General features: G+C 49.4%; 1 protein-coding gene across 1 annotated transcript in view; it reads left to right on the forward strand.

Moving 5' to 3' along the window:
- The first annotated feature begins 1406 nt into the window (after positions 1-1406).
- Positions 1407-21844, forward strand: part of LOC119094984 (elongation of very long chain fatty acids protein 4-like) — a 37463-nt gene continuing 17025 nt past the window's right edge. Inside the window, exons 1-3 of the mRNA XM_037217893.1 lie at positions 1407-1466; positions 5297-5561; positions 9139-9296. Of these exons, the coding sequence (XP_037073788.1) occupies positions 1407-1466; positions 5297-5561; positions 9139-9296 (483 nt within the window). The remainder of the gene's footprint in view (positions 1467-5296; positions 5562-9138; positions 9297-21844) is intronic.

Genomic DNA, 21844 nt, shown 5'->3' on the forward strand with positions numbered 1-21844 from the left:
GAGGGGACGAATCGCCGCTGAGGGGTGCCAGGGAGGGGGGACGGAGCTGAGGGGTGGGGCACCGCTGAAGGGGTGCCGAGGGGACGGGACGTCGCGGGGGGGGGGGGGGCGCCGAGGGAGCGGGGCGCCGCTGAGCCGGGACGCGGCCCGCCTCTACGGGGCTTAAGAGACGGTGACACAACCAGTGCCACAGGTTACATGCGCGATACAGGCACGATAGGTTGCCTCACCGGTGCGCCGACGTCTCAAGCAACCGGTAACCGACCATCCATGTGCCGGCTCCGGTGGCGGAAAGAGAACCTTGTGGAGAAGTCGACGCATGTCAGCCCGCTGATGCCGTCTCCGTGGTCTGGGCGGGAGATGCTGGACTCGTAATCCAACGGGACTTGGGACGAGTCCCAGAGCGGGCGCATTATCCGACTCCGACTCCGACTCCGACTCGACTGAAATGGAAAGGCCAGTTGGCAACTGGCCAACGAGGGCAGAGGGCCAACTTCCTGCAACCCCATCGGCCGGCTCCATAACGAATGATTTCCCCACCCAGTTCATTGCGCCTGTATCGTAGTCGCATGCAAGTGCAAGCGGCCGATAGGCGCGGTCTACGTCTCCTGACCCAGAAAAGAACTGGTTCCGTTAAGGCAAAAGTGGACGTACCTCAGGTCGGTGGCCATCCACCCACTACGGACTGCCATCAGCACTGTAATCCGGCTCGGGGAGGTACGCTGGTCGTGTACCTGAGAGCACGCGAAGCTATGCCCATAACTGCTAATATCGCTAAGGCTGGAATCTACATTTTAAAAAGCTTGTACAATACATGCTCGCAATGAGGAGAAAACTAGCGAAAGCAAAACAAAACATCGATGTTGTCTTGTAACCGCCAGGTACAAATGGCAAGTAAAATGACCGCGACAAAAGCCCCGCCAACGAAAAATGGACCACGGCACGTTTTTGCTCCTCTCCGAGGTCACTAGCAGGAGCCCCGCTGCGACGAGCAGGATTTTACTGCTAGGAGTGCAGCCGCTGCCGGACGCGCTCTGCACCACCGGATTATGGCTGGCGGTCGAGCTGGTCTGTTCCGGTCGCAGCCCAGTCTTGCATCCGCACTTTCCACTTTCCGTCATGCTCGGCGGGGGCCCGCGCCGCACCCGCACCGGTGACCAACTCGGCGAGCACAGTCTCCCACCAGCCCATCGACGGGGACGACCGTCAGTGGAGCAGATTCGCCGCCACGTACCGTCCGACAGAGAGCACCAGCGACCGGCATGGACCAGGTCTGGGAGGTGGCGCGTGTGCTGGCGCACCGGCGCGACCCGCGCGTCTCCGGCCGCCTCATACAGTCGTCGGCGGCCGCCGTGCTGCTGCCGCTGGGCGGCTACCTGCTGCTGGTGGGCTGCGGACCGCGGTTGATGAAGGGCCGGCCCACGCCGCGCCTTCGGCTGCCGCTCGCCCTGTACAACGTGGCGCAGGTGAGGCGGTGACATGGCTTTCTTCTCCCGCTCACCCATTGCAACATGGCGCAGGCGAGGCGGCGGACGTGGCGCACCACAGGCGCTAAGAGCGGATGGCCTCATCTGTGTCACGTGTTACGTCGACTTGGATATTGACCCACATCCGGCCGGGGGTCTGAGACAACCGCGCCCGGCCGGGGAAAGCTAACTTCCCGCCCCTAAGATTTCCGACTTCCAGATGTCGCATGAGAGAAACAAAGACACTATTTTAAGGTATCCTCACAGAAAGAATGCATATCAAATTTTTGACCTAAGCTCAACTGTGAGGTCACCAGAGGCCACGAAAGGTAAAAAACAGTCGTTCTGATAGATGCAGTTGAAACCTATGTTGACCGGTCGAAACGGATACTGAGGGCACGGAAATAGGTGTTAAGACCATGGGGAGTACATCCAACCTTTTTTATTATTCACTTGGATCAGGTCCGATCAGGTCACCGTTCAAAATTGACGTACCAGTATCCTGCAAGAACGATACTTTTCTTCACAACGGACTTCTAGGTTTCCTTTATAACATGCAGCTATGGGATAAAAGCATTCCAGACACCACAACAAAGTGATACGAATTGGTTGGAGTACGCGCGCTCGCAGTCTTTCCTTGCAAGATTAAGGCTCCCGGAATCGCAGTGCCCATATGCTGGACGCCGTCGGTCACTGTTGCTAACAGCAGGCTATGATCTGGTTGGGCAAAAACGCCCATGTGCGGGAAAGTAGTATCTTCGTACGCTTTATACATCTGTTATGCTAAAGCCGTATTATCAGCAGTTCATATCTCGTTGTGCGCATTTCACATGCGCAACATTCACATTGATTCCTCGATCAGATTAGCTGTCACACCAAACCGAACAGCAGATAGCGCAACATTGTGTGAAATATTTGTTGTGTCGTAACTGCTAATCTGTTCAGGTCTACAATCTGTTAACTGCACAAGCGGAGTTTGCGGCAATATCAACCTGTAAAACGCACTATTTAACTTAAAAAACGTTCGAAAGCACTATTTTCCGCTACGCTGTCGTTTTCGGCCGGCTTTCTACGCCCACAAAATGACAGCTGCGACAGGCGACGTTGCGCAGCCCATGGACACTACAACGTTGGGCTTCGGCGTTCCCGCGAGATGAAATTGCGTTGGAGCGTGCTCGAGACTTATACTTTTAACTGTTCTAAGCCATTTGGTCAATGCCTGATTCTGTAAAATGATGAACGTACCCTGGCGAAGATCGGTCGACCTTACTTACTCAAAAGGTCGACACTGTTTCGATCCATCCCAGTAAGAAAATTCCACACAAGAATGAAAAACTGGTTTCCATATGACTTAACCTGTAATTACAAGGAATGCTGATCCTAGAAATATTCAAATCACGGTCAATTTTATTAGAAGAGCAGCGTAATTACTAGTTTATGCTAAAACAATAGCACAAAAGAACGTTTACAGTCTCAGTACGCTCCCCGGCATGCACAATTTCCAGGTTATATTTTGTGACTTAAGCAGTCGCTCCTCTCACATATGCTGCGGAAGTGATGAATTTTCGGAATAAAAGCAAAGTACCTTGCCCTTTTACAATTGTTTTATCTCCAGCATCTCGTAGCTCACTGCATTGGTGTCAACAGTAATGCAAACATGGCATGAACAAAACGTTTCCACGAGCTCTCGACAACTTATCTTGACCCTCGGGCTAGACCAGCCGCGCATGCGCATTGTACATGGACATATTTTGAGCGCTACAGTGCCTTCTACTGTCGCGCGTTTAGCACTCCCCAAAGCATAATGCATATATGTGTGGTGCGGTATGAAGTTCAACGCATGGAAAAGGTAGACCCAAAGAAATGTTCCTCCCCTTACGCGGTAACAAATGAGCATCGCTTAACCCTCAGAGCTGGTCGTTACGATCCTCCCCCGCCCATTCTAATGCTGTTTCCAACCAAAACAAATAGAGCTTCACGGAAAAAGCAGTGTACCGATCTAAACGAAATCCTACCATTGGCAAAGATGTGTATGTTGCTAAACTAGTGCCTCACCCCTTCATGTCAGGTCAAGGGTGAATTTATCCAGAGAGTTGCTTTATTTCATCTTTGCATGGAAGTACTTACGAAATCATGCCAAGCACTAGCACAAAAACTGAATGTGTTCTTTCTTTAATTCTAAGCGTTAATATATATATATATATATATATATATATATATGGCCAAATGCTATATATATATATATACATATGTATATATATATGTGTGTATATAAAGGTTGTTGTTTTTTAACATAAATTTATCATGTAGGGCTCTGCGTATGTGACGGTGCCTGCTAATGGCAAAAAAGTGAAACGAAAATAGTCGAAATACGACTAATCAACAAAACTAGTTAGTGGTCCTACCAACAAGTCAGGTGGGATCAAAGCCAACAGGGCCCAAGGTGAAAAAATCATGAGGGATAGATAGTCGGTATTGGTAAAATATTGGAAAAAACAATTAAGAACGAAAAGCCAGCAGGAAAAAACTCGAATGGGAGAAAAATCGTTAGGCATAAAAGTCAGATAAAAAAGCAATTAAAAGAACAAATATTTCACGTAGATAGAAGCCAGTCGTAATGCAAGTAAGTAAGCAGGTGGTCAAGAGGATTTAAGACAGGATAGCCTTGATGGTTTCAGAGTCCGATGTGTAACGCCCGGCTGTCCGGGACACTGTTGCGTCAATGCGCCACGTAAAAGCGATGTGTCCGAACCGGCAAAACCTGCTGGCAAACAGTGGAGGCGGTTTTAATCTTTCAGCAAAACTGTGGAGCGTCCCAATGAAAGCTGGAACGTCGCGAATCTAAGCGCACAGGACCTGATGACAGAGTAGGAGACGTTTCTGTGCTGCATCCATTGTTTAAAACAATGTGTTTTTTAATGGGGTGCTTGGTGCGGAATATGCGCCACGAGTGACATGTGAGTTGGGCAGGATCGGCATGCGATAAGGTGACAATGACATGCATCCATTGCATTTGTGTGTTTATGCTCAAGCTGGAGGTCCTAAAACAAATGGTGAGTGTTGCGTTTTGTTCACGTTGTTGCGTTTGTTCACGCAAAGCTCCATTTTAAATCTTTGTGTAAAAAACAGTGTTTGACAAGCTTTTTGGCCTTTGCGATGGTCAAAAAGAATCAGACAACATACTTGATCTTTGCTGTGAGAACTAAAATACCATATGTGGAAAAATTGAATGCAACTGTCGGGCCATTTTCACGTGAGTTAAATGAAACTGCGTTGTAACGCTGCGTACGCTGGACTCCAAAATTCTTAAAATGCATTTGCTTCTTACAAATCGTTGGCACTGTAGTACCACACCCCAGAGTTATTATTAGACATAACGCCTGTTGGAGTTTTACCGGAATATGCTGTTAAGATATGCACCAAAGGTGGCACATTCCCTTGGGACCTACCGTATAGGAGCCAAGACCTCTTTAGTGAGTGCGGCTGTGTTAGTTCAGAGCATGCTTTATGGTCATCGCCTGTTCTTGATAACGGAGCGTCAAAGGCGGCCAAGCTGGTCATGTCAACGTCCGGTGGTCATAGGGACAGCCGGAGGTCCTCCCCTGGCCTCCCAACCCCCACCTCTCGTGAAAATGCGCGATGGCTCCACCTGGGCTAATGCGTCGCCCGCCATGACCTGCCTCCCGTTCTTCAGCAGTTTGTGACTGACGTCACTTCGGCAGGCTGTGACCGGCGTCACTTCGGCAGGCTGTGACCGGCGTCACTTCGGTAGGCTGTGACCGGCGTCCCGTGCTTCGGCAGGCTGTGACCGGCGTTCCGTGCTTCGACAGGTCTGGCTGAGCGGGTACCTGCTGCACGAGACGCTGGTCAGCAGGCCGTCCAGCTGGCTCTGCGTCCCTGTCGACGTCAACGACGACCCGCGGGCGCAGCGGCTGGCTGATGCCATCGCCGTCTTCGTCCTGAGCAAGATGCTTGACTTCCTGGACACGGTGTTCCTGGTGCTGCGGAAGGACCACGAGAGGATGACGTACTTCCACGTGTACCACCACGGCTCGATGTTGTTCAGCGGCTGGATAGCGTCGGTGTACGCCCCAGGTTTGTCTCAGCTGGTGCTCCGCTCATGCATCATGTTCATGGTTCATGGTTCTTGTTCATCTTCTGGTTCATGACGGCAAGCTTTTCCGAAGCAGGATTTTTACCTGAAATAGGCATGGGGCCTGATGCGCTAGACAGACTTAGCAGTTGGGAACTGGAGCCAAGCAGTTCTTAAAGGGAATATTCCGCATTTTAAGATATCAAAGCAACCATGATATAAGATGAGATAAGCTCTCATAACCTTTTGTATGATTCAATCCGTCATTGTTTGATTGCGTCATCGTACTTTACACAACATTGATTGAGAGCCAGTTGGAGGCCGTAAACTCCCCGAACCGCCCGCCTGAACTCTGCGAATACCGGGTTGATTAAAAAAACGGTTGAATTTCTCAGATCCATATTTGCGGAAAGAAAGTCCCACTTACTTCTTATGGGGGGGGGGGGGGACAGAGGGAGGCGAAAACCTAAAAGCGAATATTTTTTATGTCACTCATTTGTGATAGTAATCAGTCTATTTCAACGCAATTTTCAAGAGAAAGACGGACAATTATTTTGAAATTCATACAAGATGGCAATATTTTGAAATGGGAAATCTACCGTGCCATCAAGGAAACGCAAAACGGAGTGAAAAACATTGTAATGACGGGTTTTTAATTCGATGCATGGAACGCAAATGTCACTGTGCCTTGCTTTGCTTCTAGGAAAACAGGTACATATCAAAATTGTAACATAGGTAGAACCAGAATGCCTATTAAAGCGGTTGGATAAGAACCTGGGTAAGTAAAAGATGTTACTGTCTGGTATGACGATGATACGCACTGTAATTGAATTACAGTGCCAACGTATAATTACGACAGATGGCACAGGCGAATTACGATAGGTGCCACAGGCGAATTACGACAGGTGCCACAGGCGAATTACGAAAGGTGGCACAGGCGTATCCAGTTCTTCAAAGAAGGGAGGACGGGACACGTGACTGGAGGGTGGCCCATCGCCGAGACCGATAGCGGAAGGCCTGTTGTTGGTGGCCACGTCGTTCTTATCCTGCAATGCCCCCGTCCTTTTTCTTTCTGGATCCGCCCTTGGCATCGTTTGTTTGGAGCGTTGTTCACTGCACAGCAGTGAGCGATGAAATGTTATTCCGATTTTAGGCCATCAAGTTCCTGGTGATATAGAACCCTTGCTGCATCCCTGGAGGCAACCCTGCTCAGAAACGCTTCTCTTCTTTCCTCTAATTACAGTTGTGCAAAGATAGTACCACGTTAACCTCTCCTAGCACCCTAGTGCCAGCATTGGCTGACGAATATTCAGATTATTAGCATTGTAATGCAGCATTCAATCTTCTTTACACTCTTTTTGCAAGACCTGGACGCACCTATATATATGTACATATATATATATATATATATATATATATATGTATATACATATATATATATATATATATATATTTATTTATATATATGCATATATACATGCATACATATATACATATGTGTATATATAAATATATATATGCATGTGTGTATATCTTACGAAAGGGAGCTGTCATTTTTGTGAGTATTTATAGAGCCACTAGTGTAACCAGGGATACCTCTTATCTTGGAGAAGTGTGCGCCATCAACAACGGCATTCGCAGCAGTGATCAGTTTGTCATGCATAGTTTGAGTTAGTCTGCTGGATCTTTTGTGACACGAAGTAATTTTTCTTTATCGTTCAAGATAGAATTTAGCTTCTCATTACATTCTTTATTGTGAAGCATCACGCAAAGCGATGGTTTGCTCGCTCGCTGAATAAAGATGTCCTCTTTTTCACAAAGTTCTTTAACGAAGTCCTGAGCTCTTGTTCGAATACTTGTTTATTTGTTTATTTAGGGCATGAGCACTCCACAGGCAAAAGCCCAGTCACGGAAGCAGTCCAGTTTTAAAAGCAATAAATATACGACACACACACAAACAAAAAACCTGTGTGTGTTTGTGTGTGTGTGTGTGTGTGTGTGCGTGTGTGTGTGTGTGTGTGTGTGTGTGTGTGTGTGTGTGTGTGTGTGTGTGTGTGTGTGTGTGTGTGTGTGTGTGTGTGTGTGTGTGTGTGTGTGTGTGTGTGTGTGTGTGTGTGTGTGTGTGTGTGTGTGTGTTGCTACTTTCACGTTTTTTCGTGGTCTCTCCCAGAAAGCTATTTTTAAGATCCTTGTCTATTGCGTCCTTTTCTTATTTTCCAACATTTGCGATATCCTGGGACAAAATTATAGTTCTTCTTTCTTCTTATGTTTATCGTATTTTGGCAAAATGTGGCAGTTCAATATAAGTTTCAGTACCCCTTTTTATTTTTCAGTAAGATCATCGTTTGATGAGCTGATGCAGCTGTCTTTAGTTTCCAGTAATATTTTGTGTCCAGCATGGAGTCTTGAGAATTTTTGCGAAATGAATTTTCAGCAAAAAGTCTAACATTACACTCAATTACGTTGAAGTCGTCAAACCTTTTTCGTCTTAGTTCATGTTCAGGGAAACATAACAACAACTCTTTTCTAAAGCATTCACTTCTTTTCTTAAGAATACCGCAGGCCTTCTTCTGCCCCAGTTGATAAATCACCAGCTTTTCTCCATACCTCTTGGTGGTACCTTCTTCCTTAATTGCCTGGTCGTGAGGTTTCATGTCAGTGTATCTTGGCAGAATACTTTTTGTGTGAGTTCATGCATGTTTGATCAAAAGGAGCATTGCTTCCGCATGAGCAAGCTTCTTGTTACAGCGTACGAGACTCCCAGCTTTCCGCTTAACTGTATCGCAAAGATTGTTCGTACAGTCACTCACATATTCGCCGTTATCTCTACATTATTGCGTTTCGAGGTTTTGTCTCATCACTGGGAAAATATATATGGCACAAGTAATGAGGTTTGAGTTTTAAGTTATAAGTTTCAGTAAGTGAATTTCGAGGCGACCTTTAGGCGCCACAATTTTTGTTTAAATTTTATGTTGACCCTTTTAACTTTACCAGAAGCCAGAAACTGCAGGATGATTCATTTCTGATTGTGTTTTTGAAGTCCATGCACTGAAATACATCTAGCCGAGAGGCAAAAGCAGTAGCCGGCACGCACACAAAGGTCGCCAAGAAATGTGCAGCACAGGAACGCAGGAACCCATTAGATGCATTTCAAATCTGCCATGACCTCTGCAAATAAAGAGAGCTGGGACAATAAACACTTTTAAACTCACAGTGCCGAAAAATGACCTGTGAAAAAATATCCAGTAAAATCTGTGATTTCGTATTCAACGAGATCGCGGATGATATACTACAAATGTATGTGCCCTAAAAGGGCTTTGTGCATCCTTGAAATTGATTTAATTTTATGTGAAACCCGATAGACCTGAAGCTTGAACGACGCTCCAGTGTCAGCACGCTCCGTGACTCTGCTGAGGCAGCAACTGTAGACAACTCCCTATACTACGTGATTGTGCTGAGGTAGCAGCTGTAGGCAACTCCCTATGCTGCGTGACTGTGCTGTGGTAGCAATTATAGGTAACTTCTTATACTCCGTGACTGTGCTGACGTAACAGCGGTAAACCACTCCCTACATTTCAGGCGGAGCCAGCTGGCTGCCACTGGCCATCAACAGTTTCGTCCACGGTGTTATTTACAGCTACTACCTGCTGGCCAGTCTGGGGCCCGCGATGCGCCGCTATCTGTGGTGGAAGCGTTACCTCATCCATCTGCAAATGCTGCAGTTCGCTGGGATCGCGGTTTACTCCGTTCTTATGCAGGTTAGCTCTCCACTTGAGCGGTCTGCATCGTGTGTGAAGCACTTCCGAAAGCCTGCCGCCAGCACCATCTAGCTAGAAAAGTGCATGCATACAACCGGCGATATCTTTTTGCAGGCTGCTTTTTGCAGTTGTATAGTACGTTCGGTGCTAGTGAACAGTTCTGGCCCCGCCTAACTCCCGGCATTGCCTCCTCGGGCAATGATGCCGTACCCCCGCACCGATGTAGTGTGGGCTCCTTTCACGCTTCAGGTAAAAAACTGATTGGTCGGCAGGCTGGGAGATCCGCGCATTTTCTCGTTCTCTTACAGCGTCCGCATTAATTACATCACGGCTATGACGTCATGATAGGATCTTCTACAGTTCTGCCGGTTTCCCGTTACCGACCGTGCCTGTCCCAGTCTGGTTACCATGTGGCTCCGCAGGCACGTTTATGATTCATCCTACCGACATTGTCACACTGCACTACGTCCTTCATCATGAAGCCGTAAACATCCACCGGAGTAGACGTTGTGAGCATGAGCACGCTGCAGCTATTTTTAACTGTTTTTTGCCACGCCTTCCTCAATACACAAGCACGAGTCTTGTCACCGGACTTACCTCAGCAGAATGAAAGCATGCGATAGGTACACAGATACCCAAAGGAAGGACAACCATTAATCCAACTGATACGCGTCCTAGTCTATCGAGTACAATGCAAATAATGGAGAGTGTGGTACAAAAACAGCTGGCCGACTGCCTGGACACGCTACGCTTACTGGCTGCAGCACAACACGAATACCGACAACGACACTGGACCGAGACAGGTCTCTGTGTCATCACTGATCGCGCCCTTCGTGCCATGAACAGCGGCGAAATTTCAGGGTTGGCCCTTTTCAGTCTTTCCAAAGGTGCTGACGTTATGCCTCACCAGAAACTTCTCGAACAGCTGAATATGACGGTGTCGACGCCAGTTGGTTCACAGACTATTTGGCGGGGCACATGCAGCAATTGGTTCACAGACTATCGGGCGGGGCACGTGCAGCACGTGCGAGTGCGTAGTCTTGATGGCTCTGGCATAACGCCTCGGCTAAGAGAAAACAACATCGGGGTGTTCTAAAGGGAGCCTTAGCTGAGTCTTATGTGGTCCTATGCATGCTTTTCGCCAACGGCCTGCGTCTGCACGTGCCCAACGGTGCCGCCATCGTTAAGTTTGCAGATGATCCGCAAATTCATGTTACGAGTAGAATTAGACTTTGGCAATTATCGTTTCTCTCATAGAAACCGCCCTTGATTTTCTCTACCGATTGTTTTGACAAAATGACATGAAGGTCAAGAGCGCCAAAACTGAAATATTTGTACGGGGCACACCGACAACGCCGAGGAGCGTCACTCCCGTTACGGTCACATGCTGTGGGTCCGTAGTGAGGGATGCAGCGACGGTGAAAAACCTGGGCTGTGCCTATACCGCCATTTGACCTAACCAGACTCAGACGCACATTGACCTGACCAGACACACATTGACATGACCAGGCACACATTGACCTGACCAGGCACGCATTAACATGACCAGGCACATATTGGCATGACAAGGCACACATTGACCTGACCAGGCACATATTGACCTGACCAGGCACATATTGACTTGACCAGGCGCACATTGACCTGACCAGGCACACATTGACGCTATGACTTCCACATATATGTACATGTGTTCTGATCACCCTCAGTCATGCGTGTCGCGTGCTGCCTGCGAACACGCTGATAATCATTGTGCAGGTTCCCATTCCTTCGGTCGTTCGGTACCGCATGAGCGTGCATGGCTCGTATGGCGTGACGCAGATTGCTCGCGTGCGGCAGGTCAACTGCTGTGCCCGAGTGGCCAGTGGTCGGAGACGCTGTGATCGCATCTCAGGTGTAATCGGGCAGCCTGGCAGCTGAGCAGCTGCTCGAGTGGCCCATGGTTGGAGGCGCTGTGATCGCATCTCAGGTGTTGTCGAGCAACTCGGCAGCTGAACAGCTGCACGAGTGGCCAGTGATCGCAGACGCTGTGATCGCATCTCAGGTGTTATAGAGCAGCTCGGCAGCTGAACAGCTGCACGAGTGGTCAGTGATCGCAGACGCTGTGATCGCATCTCAGGTGTTATCGAGCAGCTCGGCAGCTGAGAAGCTGCCCGAGTGGCCAGTGATCGCAGACGCTGTGATCGCATCTCAGGTGTTATAGAGCAGCCCGGCAGCTGATCAGCTGCGAGCGGCTGAGCTAGACGAGTACCACGCCGTCTGCGCAGTTCAGCGAGCTAATAGGGCAGCTAATCCTGAGTACAGCAGCAAAATCGTACGTCCCACAAGCTAAGCGACTGCAGCACCCGCAAGGCAGACCGCGTAACATAGCCTCGAGCGCAGACTGAAACAGCCAGGCGCTAATTGTGAACCAGAGGGGTCACTCTGCTGAACTGGAACAAGGTTGATCCGTATCTACTGTCATTCCATCGAAACTTTTAAGTGAAATCTCGTTTAGACGCCTGAAAACCTCTTTTGCACTTGCTGTTTCGTTGCAGCGACGCTCGTGTCTTTATCTGCGGCGTTTTATTTGTATTGTACCACATCGTATTTTGACGATATACTATTATACTGACGGGGCACGTGAAAAGCCACCATGGTTCTGAATTCTTGACGAACGCACATCTGCATCTGCATCTGAATCATCTCGATGTGACCTTCAACAGAGCGTCATCAGACGCCGTTGGTGTCGGGATGTAAGGCTCTCCTTGAATCCGTAGGATTTTGCCGCACATTTTCTGTGGAGTCCATGCGGACTTAGTCCGGTATCGGACTAAGTCGGCATGGTTTCATGGTCTCAAAGGAGATAAGATTTCTTTGAGACCACCTCCAGCATGCTATATTTTCGTGCGCAGAGGCGTGATCTACAAGGGGAATGAAGAGATTTCTAGAACACCTAAATTCCGGATTCTGAGCGGACTTCAGAGGTGAATTGAGTTTTCAGAACCTAGTTTCAGTTCTGAGAAGGGGACATCCTACTTGCTTTTACATTTTCTTCGTGTATTCATAGAGAGCACCGAACTGAAGTTATCCAACAGTATGGAAGTACTTGTAATTTTCCTCAGCATTAACTTCGTGCCATTATACAAGGTTTACTGGCATTGAAAACAGAGCACTTACTGCAAAATATTTGAGTGTGCGCAGGCCTCTAATGCATATTTTTTTGGCAAAACTAAGTGCATGCTCATAAAAATGTGAACACTACAATGCTACATTAAGGCCATCAATCAGATCACTCGTGGTATATCTGTATATAATGCTTTCACTTTGCGTTTCAGGTGTACTGCTAGCAGTCAGCCATGATTTTTGTTTTGTACCTGTATGGATGGTACCTTGGTCATGACTTGTTAGCCACCTGTTAAACTGCTCCTGTTACCATTTAAAAGCGCTTTTTTGTGAAATATTCCACGAAATGACATGCTTATATCAAAAGTCTTGGATACATTCAAACCATCGATGATCAAAACCAACATTTTGTTAGATCAAGTTCATCAAGTTCCTTTCATAGGATTGTTACAGCGCGAGTAATACGTTGTAAGGTACTTGCTGTACCTTTTAAGATTAGATCGTTTTTAATCCGCTCTATGCGCGTAGTCCGACAGATGAGATTTCGGTAAACTTATGCTGCATATGAAGTTGACCGGTAGTCTCCTGGTTCATAGGAATCCCACCACTCTGCGCCGTGCGTGGGTGTGACCTTGACTTTGATTCATCTGACCTGTGCGTCAACCTCATCGCACCGAGCTTTATAACAACTTGGCTGTGACTGATGTTACACGTATGTGACCTTGACGAGCGCGAGGTTTGTGTGACCTTGACCGCGATCATTTTGTAGATGCCGGGGCTCCGCTGCGGCCTGCCGCTCTGGACGTGCGTCATGCCTGGCGTCTACCTGGTGGTGTTGCTGACGCTGCTGCTGCTCAGCCTGCGAGGGCGGCCCGAGCAGGCCGCGCCGCCCGCCGCCACGAGCGCCTCTCGACCTGACCTCGGCGGCAAGCTGCGTCTGTCGCTGGCTCAGGCTCTCGCGCGCCACGGCCTCGGCTGTTGTATCGACCACGGCCCGTCACGCTGACCCGCACTGGCGCTGTGCTGTTGACCGAGGGTGTGGGGGTGGGGGGCATTGGGGCTGATGGCCGTAGGCGCGTGCATGCCATATACATGCCGATCGCTAAACCCGATTAATTAACCTGTTTGTTGTTGTTATGAATTGGGTCATTTTCCTTCCCATGGGCGCGGCGCAGGGGCGGCCGCCACCGTCTTGCTGTGGCGTGGACACTGCTGAGCCTTCTGAATTTGTTACGGTGTCGGAAGTCGAGACGAGCGTCAGACGAATGTGCGCTGTGTGCAGCAGTGCAGAAGCAGATTAAAGTGTGCAGAAGCAGATTGTTTTTACTATAAAAAGCTGCGGTGAATCGGCGTGCTTTTTGGTTTGAGCAGGTGTTATTTATTTCCATTAAAATGCACGGCTTGTTGCGCCCCGTTTTAAGCTGCTGTCATTGGTTTATACTTTTGCAATGCATATTGCTCACGAAATGGCAGGCCTCACCTCCTGCCGTGACTTGCCAAAGTTAGCGTTTGGGACAACAGTCGTGCAGGTCGCCGGCAGCACCACCGCTGCACCTGTAAACCCACACAATTTGCAACAACGAAAAGTCTGCGACTTATGGGCAGGCGCGAATTCCATTCATTCGCGACTTTCCGAGTAAGGTATGCCACAGAACATCACAGCGCACCTGTATGCCACCGTACTGACGCAGTCACAAAACTTTTCCACCAGACTGCAAACAGAATGGGTTTGTTTCTGCCGGGTGAGAGAATAATGAGTCGTGTCGCCGGGCATGGTCGGTACCTAATGTGCTCCAACCGTTCGTTGGTAAGTGCACCTTCGCGAATTACCAGAGCTGTGGGTCATGGGGGGAAATTAAGCAAATATGGGTGAAATGGTTCACTGTTGGTATGTATCGGTTCATCTATTCAGTGATCTCCCCTATCGAGTTAACAGAATGCACTTAGATATGTGGCAGGGCTCAACATGTTGAACAGATGCGCCAAAGGTTAGTGGAACATGCAACAGAGTCGCCCAGTCTCGAATTCACAGCGTTGACGGTACATGATAAGCTGCATTATGACAGCTTTAAGCAGCCATAATCAGTGTGGAGTGTATGAAATAGCCAATGTCCATGATGTAGAAAACGTACCGAGGGAAAAAATAACGCTTTGCAGTTCGTTCGGGTCTAAATGCAAAAGGAGTGAAAACGGATTTTCCCAAAACCAGTCGTGCGGACAGTGCTCCGGCTGTTTCTGACTTTTATTGACTTTTTCGTATACATAGAGCACTATTCATAACGTTCATACACTGGTTATTTGGTTTGCACAAAATTCATTTTGATGATTTTGCTCAATCAACGACATCGGAGTTGCAGCCGTAATTAATTTAAATGTCAAACACATTGTCGCTGATGATTCAGACACGTTGATTAACTTCACCTATCTCACGCTGTATTGTAGTTTTCCAGAGATTGACGACTTGTCTTGGCACGATCGGACGGGATGAGCCAGGCGGGTTGGTAGAATCCATGCCCTCACCCAAGGCCCTAGAACAGAGCCCTCAGCAGGGAAGTGCCGTGGCCCCGGCGTGAGTTTAGCCCGACATGGAATAAGCTGGTGACATTCATGCTGTCAGGCTCCTCGCGCGCGGTTTCCGGGAGATCCTCCAGTGTGGAGAGACGTTGTGGAAAACACGTGACTGACGGCTCTCCAGCTCTAAACCAATGGATCGAGCCAGTTGCCATGAACGTTGAGCTTGTCGCGATGCCACGGTTATGTATTTGTCACGTTAAAATTCCGTATTATTGTAACCAGAGTCCCCATTTCGTTCAGAACGACATGATTAACTTGGAAATATTTTCGACGGGCAGGTTTCCCTTGCAGGAGTCTCAACACGCACTCGGGTAGGAGCTAAAACTGTTCCCCGAAGGTTTTTCCCCAACGATTTCCGAACGGCTCGGCGTTGTAGCGCTTTACCTTGCAGAGTTGTAAATAATTAAACAACGGATCTTTTGATGCAGAAATAGATGCACCTTATAAGGTCACAATGTCACTGGCATATGGCAGGTCAAAGTCAGACCATGGCTGTCAGCGAAGGGCATTTCTAGAGAATCGTTCAATGTGGAGCAACAACAGAATGTTGGACGAAGCCATACAGATCTGAAGTAATTTGTTAGGCAATGAAACAATTAAATTCATAATTACAAACAATTTTTTTACCTAGGGTCAGGTAGAAGGATCAGAACGAGGTCAAAACTAATTTGCTGGTTTTTCTCGAGAGCCTGGTTTTTGGGGATAGTTTCTGGTGCTCATTTTTAATGTATTAATGACAGGGACCGCAGCAGATATGCTCCGTGCAGTTTCTAAGGATCAGAGCAGGTCACTGACTTAATATCACCCGAGCCAATATTTTGCTTTTAGGATACACCGTCTAGCGTAATCCCAGACGTTTGCTCGAATGCCAAAATAGGAGCAGTATCGTATATATTTCCCTACCTTGGCCTTATAAAGATCAAACAAGGTCACTGACCTTATTGACCTTTTGCTTAGAATAGGTATCTAACCTCACAGCGGTCGCATGAGAATGTTTCGGGACACTTAAGACCCCAATCTGAAGTTTGACCTTGTTTGATCTTTTTTGACCAGAGGGTCCTGACCTAAGAGCCTCAGATTTGACACGACTGAGTTTGCGTACAGGTCATCCTACCCTGCTTCTTCTGGTGTCTCTGGCTATCTTAATTTCTGAGATTTCAGGGATGTCAAATTGACCCCCACCCGAGCGGAGGGTATTCAGGCGGCCAACCTGGCGCGTGTAGGACTAGTTGAGAGCAGGCTGTTTTATAATCATATATGCCCACAAACCAACTTCGTCGCCCAATTAATCCCTGAACAAAGCTCTTGGTTATCTCTGATATTTTATGTAGGCATCTGCTGATGCCTGCCTTCGTTGAGTAGTGTCATACCAGATTATCTGTGGGCCAATTACTCCGAAAGCAATGGCACTCATTCACTCAAATGACAACAGCTATCACGTTTAGTCACTGGACGAATAAAAAAGTGAATGGGATGAATTCCTCACTTCCTCTTCCAAGTACCAACCAGCACTACCGTTAACCCCAGGTTCAGGTTAACCCAAGGGTTGATGGCCGGCAATAACCTTCGCATTCAAATCAAGTGCATTCTTGCAAGGTGTGCTTCAGTCAATCATTTCTGCAGGATGCCAGGCGACCTTTTTCAGCCGCACGGCACCGACAGAACCCGGTAATTTGCTTGCGCGGTCATTACGTTAATGGTTTTCCTATCGAGCGGCGCGGAGCATGCAGCTAACGACGGTGCTCTGACAGCCCCAGCTCTGACAGCCCCGTGGCATCCGCGTGCCATAAGCTCCTTTATCTTCGGTGGTAAATGACAGCATCCGATTCAAGATGATTGGATCCGCCTGTGTTCCCCAAGGAGCCGCTGTCAGCGCCTGGATGCGGTTGAAGGCGCCAGTGTTCGCTTCAGTACCGTATTCGAAGCTGGATCGATGAAGTGGCGATCACACTACCGCGCCGGCACATCAAAAGTCAGGCCCTGGAACGACAGATTCACTTGCTTGTTCCGTGGGGGGAGGGGCACCAAAGCACAACGGATCCACTTGCTGTCTCCAAGCGATCTGGCATCTGACCTGCGAGCCACCTGCGAGTGACCTGCGACCAAGCGATCTGACCTGAATCGCCGGGAACTGACCTTGTCCCCAGCGGTCCGATTCATGCTTCTGACCAGCAGCAGCAGCGGCCGGCTGCTGACCCGGCTACCACCTACAGCGGCGTCGGCAGCCCGCTGCCTCTGCTGCAAAGATGGCAGGACGACCCGCTGCCTCTGCTGCAAGGCTGGCAGGGACGACCCGCTGCCTCAGCTGCGAGGTTGGCAGGGACGACCCTCTGCCTCAGCTGCGAGGTTGGCAGGGACGACCCGCTGCCTCAGCTGCGAGGTTGGCAGGGACGACCCTCTGCCTCTGCTGCAAGGTTGGCAGGGACGACCCGCTGCCTCAGCTGCGAGGTTGGCAGGGACGACCCGCTGCCTCAGCTGCGAGGTTGGCAGGGACGACCCACTGCCTCTGCTGCGAGGTTGACAGAGACGACCCGCTGCCTCAGCTGCGAGGTTGGCAGGGACGACCCGCTGCCTCAGCTGCGAGGTTGGCAGGGACGACCCACTGCCTCTGCTGCGAGGTTGACAGAGACGACCCGCTGCCTCAGCTGCGAGGTTGGCAGGGACGACCCGCTGCCTCAGCTGCGAGGTTGGCAGGGACGACCCGCTGCCTCAGCTGCGAGGTTGGCAGGGACGACCCTCTATCTCAGCTGCGAGGTTGGCAGGGACGACCCGCTGCCTCTGCTGCGAGGTTGGCAGGACGACCCTTTATCTCAGCTGCGAGGTTGGCAGGGACGACCCTCTACCTCAGCTGCGAGGTTGGCAGGGACGACCCTCTACCTCAGCTGCGAGGTTGGCAGGGACGACCCTCTACCTCAGCTGCGAGGTTGGCAGGGACGACCCGCTGCCTCAGCTGCGAGGTTGGCAGGACGACCCTTTATCTCAGCTGCGAGGTTGGCAGGGACGACCCGCTTCCCCTGCTGTAAGGATGGCAGGACGACCCTCTACCTCAGCTGCGAGGTTGGCAGGGACGACCCGCTTCCCCTGCTGTAAGGATGGCAGGACGACCCTCTACCTCAGCTGCGAGGTCGGCAGTCACGACGCGGCTGTGTAAAATGGCGCTCAGCCGAGAACGGGACATCTTGACTCCGGGTCAACGACATCCCAGATGGCTGAACTGTGATCACCAGATGCTATTCACACAAGATTTTCCGTCGTCGCAGTTTTGCACAACCACTGCTGAAGGCCACAAGATAGCTTTTGCGTTGTCCTTCCTGAGGATAGCAGTGGACCTCCCCAGGAAAGGACTTGGATACTCTAGTGAAATATACCAGCTTTGCTTCTCGTTGTATCTCATTTGTTTCTGCGTAGGCGGGCTCAATGGCAGTTAAACGGCTTTGCCCTGGTCACCAGGTGACATCGCGTGTTCATCCAATGCCAGCTCTCCACGGCTTGCATGCGAAGACAGTCAGCTAAAAGCCTTCACTTCTGTCGTGAGAGATCGGCGTTATCCAGCAGGGCCGTCTCGCCACGGGCCCCTAATCCCAGCATCATAACACGCCTGCACATTAACGTCCGTCAACCCGCCGCACGGCATGGCCCGCAGATTATACCTGGGGTAACGGCTGCGGTTGCGACGGCCGAGAGAGTGGTATGACGCCAGCAATGGGCCTCGATGTGGCGAAACTGCGGAGGCAGCGGCTGGAGCAGGCACACGGCTCACCGGCGGGCGTGTGGGGGGGGGGGGGGGCGTCGCCGTGGGACCCGTGGGGGGCGCCACTTCCGGTTGGATCGATGGCCCAGAGCGTGCCCGCGGGCCGGGCCGGGTCTCGTCGAGGCAGGTCACGACGCGGCCGACAGAGCCGGCCCCGCGCCGGCCCCGCCAGGTCACGTCAGGTCACGCTAGGTCGGCCCAGGTCACGCCAGGTCACCTCAGGTGACGTCAGGTCGGCGAAGCGCTCGCGTGAGCCAGTGACGGACGGCTGGCGGGTACCTTGGCAGCAGGTGTGACCCGGCTGGGAGCAGACGAACGTTAGCCTCCCGAATCTTACTTCGGACCTGCGGTGGGCAAACGGTAGCTGAAGACAGTCGGACCACCAGCACAGTGACAAATTTGTGTTGTTCCAAGAGCACAGCAGGTGAATTCAAAGTGATGAGCATTGAACGCGGCACAGGTAAGAGAAAACTGGTTTTCTTTCCCGCGATTTGTAATATTTGTGCTTCCCTAATGTCACCTCGTGCCAACGTACGTTGCGTGACTTTGGGGAGCAGAAAAGTTATATCTAGTGACTGCTGAGCTGACCCGACGTTACGTTGGGCTGACATGACATTGCTCTCATCCTTATCCTGCGCTATCGATTGCTTCTTTGATATATTTGATTAGCCATTCAGAAAGTGACATTTCATGGGCCGCTTTTATTTCTTTATTCTATTTTTTTAGATGTTTTCTTTTTCTCTCTTTCGCTCTCTGTTGGCAATATATCCAATGCGCCAGCGGAATAAGATGCTGAGAATGAATGAAACGGTGTGCGATGTTTTAAAAAGTTTGCAAAACTTTAAATGGTATTATATCCCACGTTTGAGGATATTGAATATGGTATGATGGTATGGTATGACGGTATGATAGAATATGTATATTTCATCAGGTATGATGAAATAAGCGCACTTTTAACTATTGGCATATTTTAAGTGAAAAAAGGCTTCTCTAGACAACATAGACAACATAGACAACGCTACATACGACAATGCAACATAGACAATATAGACGGTCTAGACAACATAATTTCTCTGTTTAGTAAATATGCTCAACAATACGTCATTGTTTCATTACGTCATCGTACCTTGCACAGCATTGTTGGACAGCTAATTTACGGCCGTTGTATCCACAAATCATTCTCTCGAATGCCAGACATGAACGGTACGACAATTCTATTTTTCTTGGGCTTGTCTGCCGCATGACCAACGGAATGGCAGGATCTGAATATCGTTATTATTAGCTCACAAACTAGAAGGGCTTAGATCTTAAGGAGGGCAGGGCGGTGAACTGCACCGCATGATCTTCAAGATGGCGATTTCAGTTCAGAACCCGATACAGATAGGGAACAGCCCCTTTACCGCTCGTCCGGCGCTGTCATTTCTATACCCTCGCCCAACGAGGATGTGAGGCTGCAGCGACAGGACGAGCTTGACCGTCCCCCCCCCCTTCGGACTTTTAAATAGATACAGATAGAGCATCCAACTAAGAATAAGCGTATTAAGTGTGTTATAAGCTATCTAAAGATAGTCGGTTTTGGGGATGCAGGTGAAAAGGTAACCTTCCAGTTCACGAGAATGATCGTAAATGGGCTGCTTCGGAAATCAGACTAAGGATGTGTTCGCAACGCATCGATAATAGCCTATTCCGCGTGACGTCACAAAAAAATATCTGCCGGTCACAGTCACATCGTGGCACGTTTTCTGTTTACACCTGTCGTAACAAAAGCCCCAACTGTCGTGACCCAGCCCCAACTGTCGTGACAATAGCTGCGCATGCAAAGACCATATATTTCCATTTGCTAGCACTACGCGTGCTCCTAACAATAAGCACTGTAAATATGTTGTTTGTAACGTAAAAAACACCTTTTCATCGGTCGGCCGCACGCAAATAAATTGCTTTATCATTGAACCTGTGCGCCATTTCTGTCTGACATAGGTTGCATCGCGGAAAAACTTGTGCGCGTCCAACAACGATTCAAGGTGACGTCATGTAAAATCGTTTGTCGTCCGGGTCGCTGCGAACACCCAAAGGCGCAACATCGATGTGGTATGACGTCATCAGTGACGTCGACGGCATAGATTCTTCGTCGTCAGGGTCGATGCGAATACACCCTTCATGAAAAGCTATCACCAGTAACGGCATGGTTTTGTGTTCAGTTCGATGGGCTCCAATCGTCAACTTGGAGACCTCCCCCCCCCCCCGAGCTTCGAGAAGAAAGCGAACCAAATCGAGCATGAGCGGAGGAGTAGGGGGAAGGGGTGGAAACAGGGCCATGGTCCCCCGACTTTCGAAAGCGGAGGAACATCAATATTAACTGGCTTCAATTTTTGAAGCGTTTAGCGTTTAGCTTTCTTTTGTACTACCTTAGACATGCATGCCGATTTACCTAGGTCACTAGCCGTTTTCGTGAAACTACCCGGGACACACCTGCATTATGTGATAAGTAACAGCATCTTATCTTATCTTGTACGGTGAACGGACTTATGTAGGGGCAAACACTGACTTGTGCAAGTACCAAAGGCTCTGTCCTTTCACATATCTTCTGCCATCCTGCATGCCTGCTACAGTCCGCTCAGCATATATGCTCAGGGAGCTAGGATATTTCAAAGGCAGTTCGTGCAGTCTAGCATATCAGGCTAAGCAAGGCTTTTATACATTGCCGGTGTTTCACGTAATTTTTGCAAAACTGTCTCTGTTGTACCATGTCGTTGAATTTTTTTAGCATTGTTTGAAGCGCTACGAGTTTGCAGGCTGTTTTCCCAGGCAACATTGCACGCCCTTGCCTGACTTGTGCCATCTTTAGGCATTCCGTGAAACATTTGAAAAGCATTGTGCCTTCAAGAAAGGCCTGATTAAGCTGAACAGAGATTACGTTTTAACACGCGCTCGGGTGGGGGGTCAAACTGCTCCCCCCCCCCCGAAGGTTTTTTCAGAATGGTTTCCGAACGGCGCGCCGTAGCCAAGCCAAAGTTTTCATAGCGGTAGAAAATTGAATAGTGAACCGTTTGACATAAGATATTTAGATGTGCCTTGTAAGGTCGCTGACCTATAGCAAGTC

This window comes from Pollicipes pollicipes, unplaced genomic scaffold (assembly GCF_011947565.3).
Source record: "Pollicipes pollicipes isolate AB1234 unplaced genomic scaffold, Ppol_2.1 Scaffold_4219;HRSCAF=4965_pilon_pilon_pilon, whole genome shotgun sequence".
Lineage (NCBI taxonomy): Eukaryota > Metazoa > Arthropoda > Thecostraca > Pollicipedomorpha > Pollicipedidae > Pollicipes > Pollicipes pollicipes.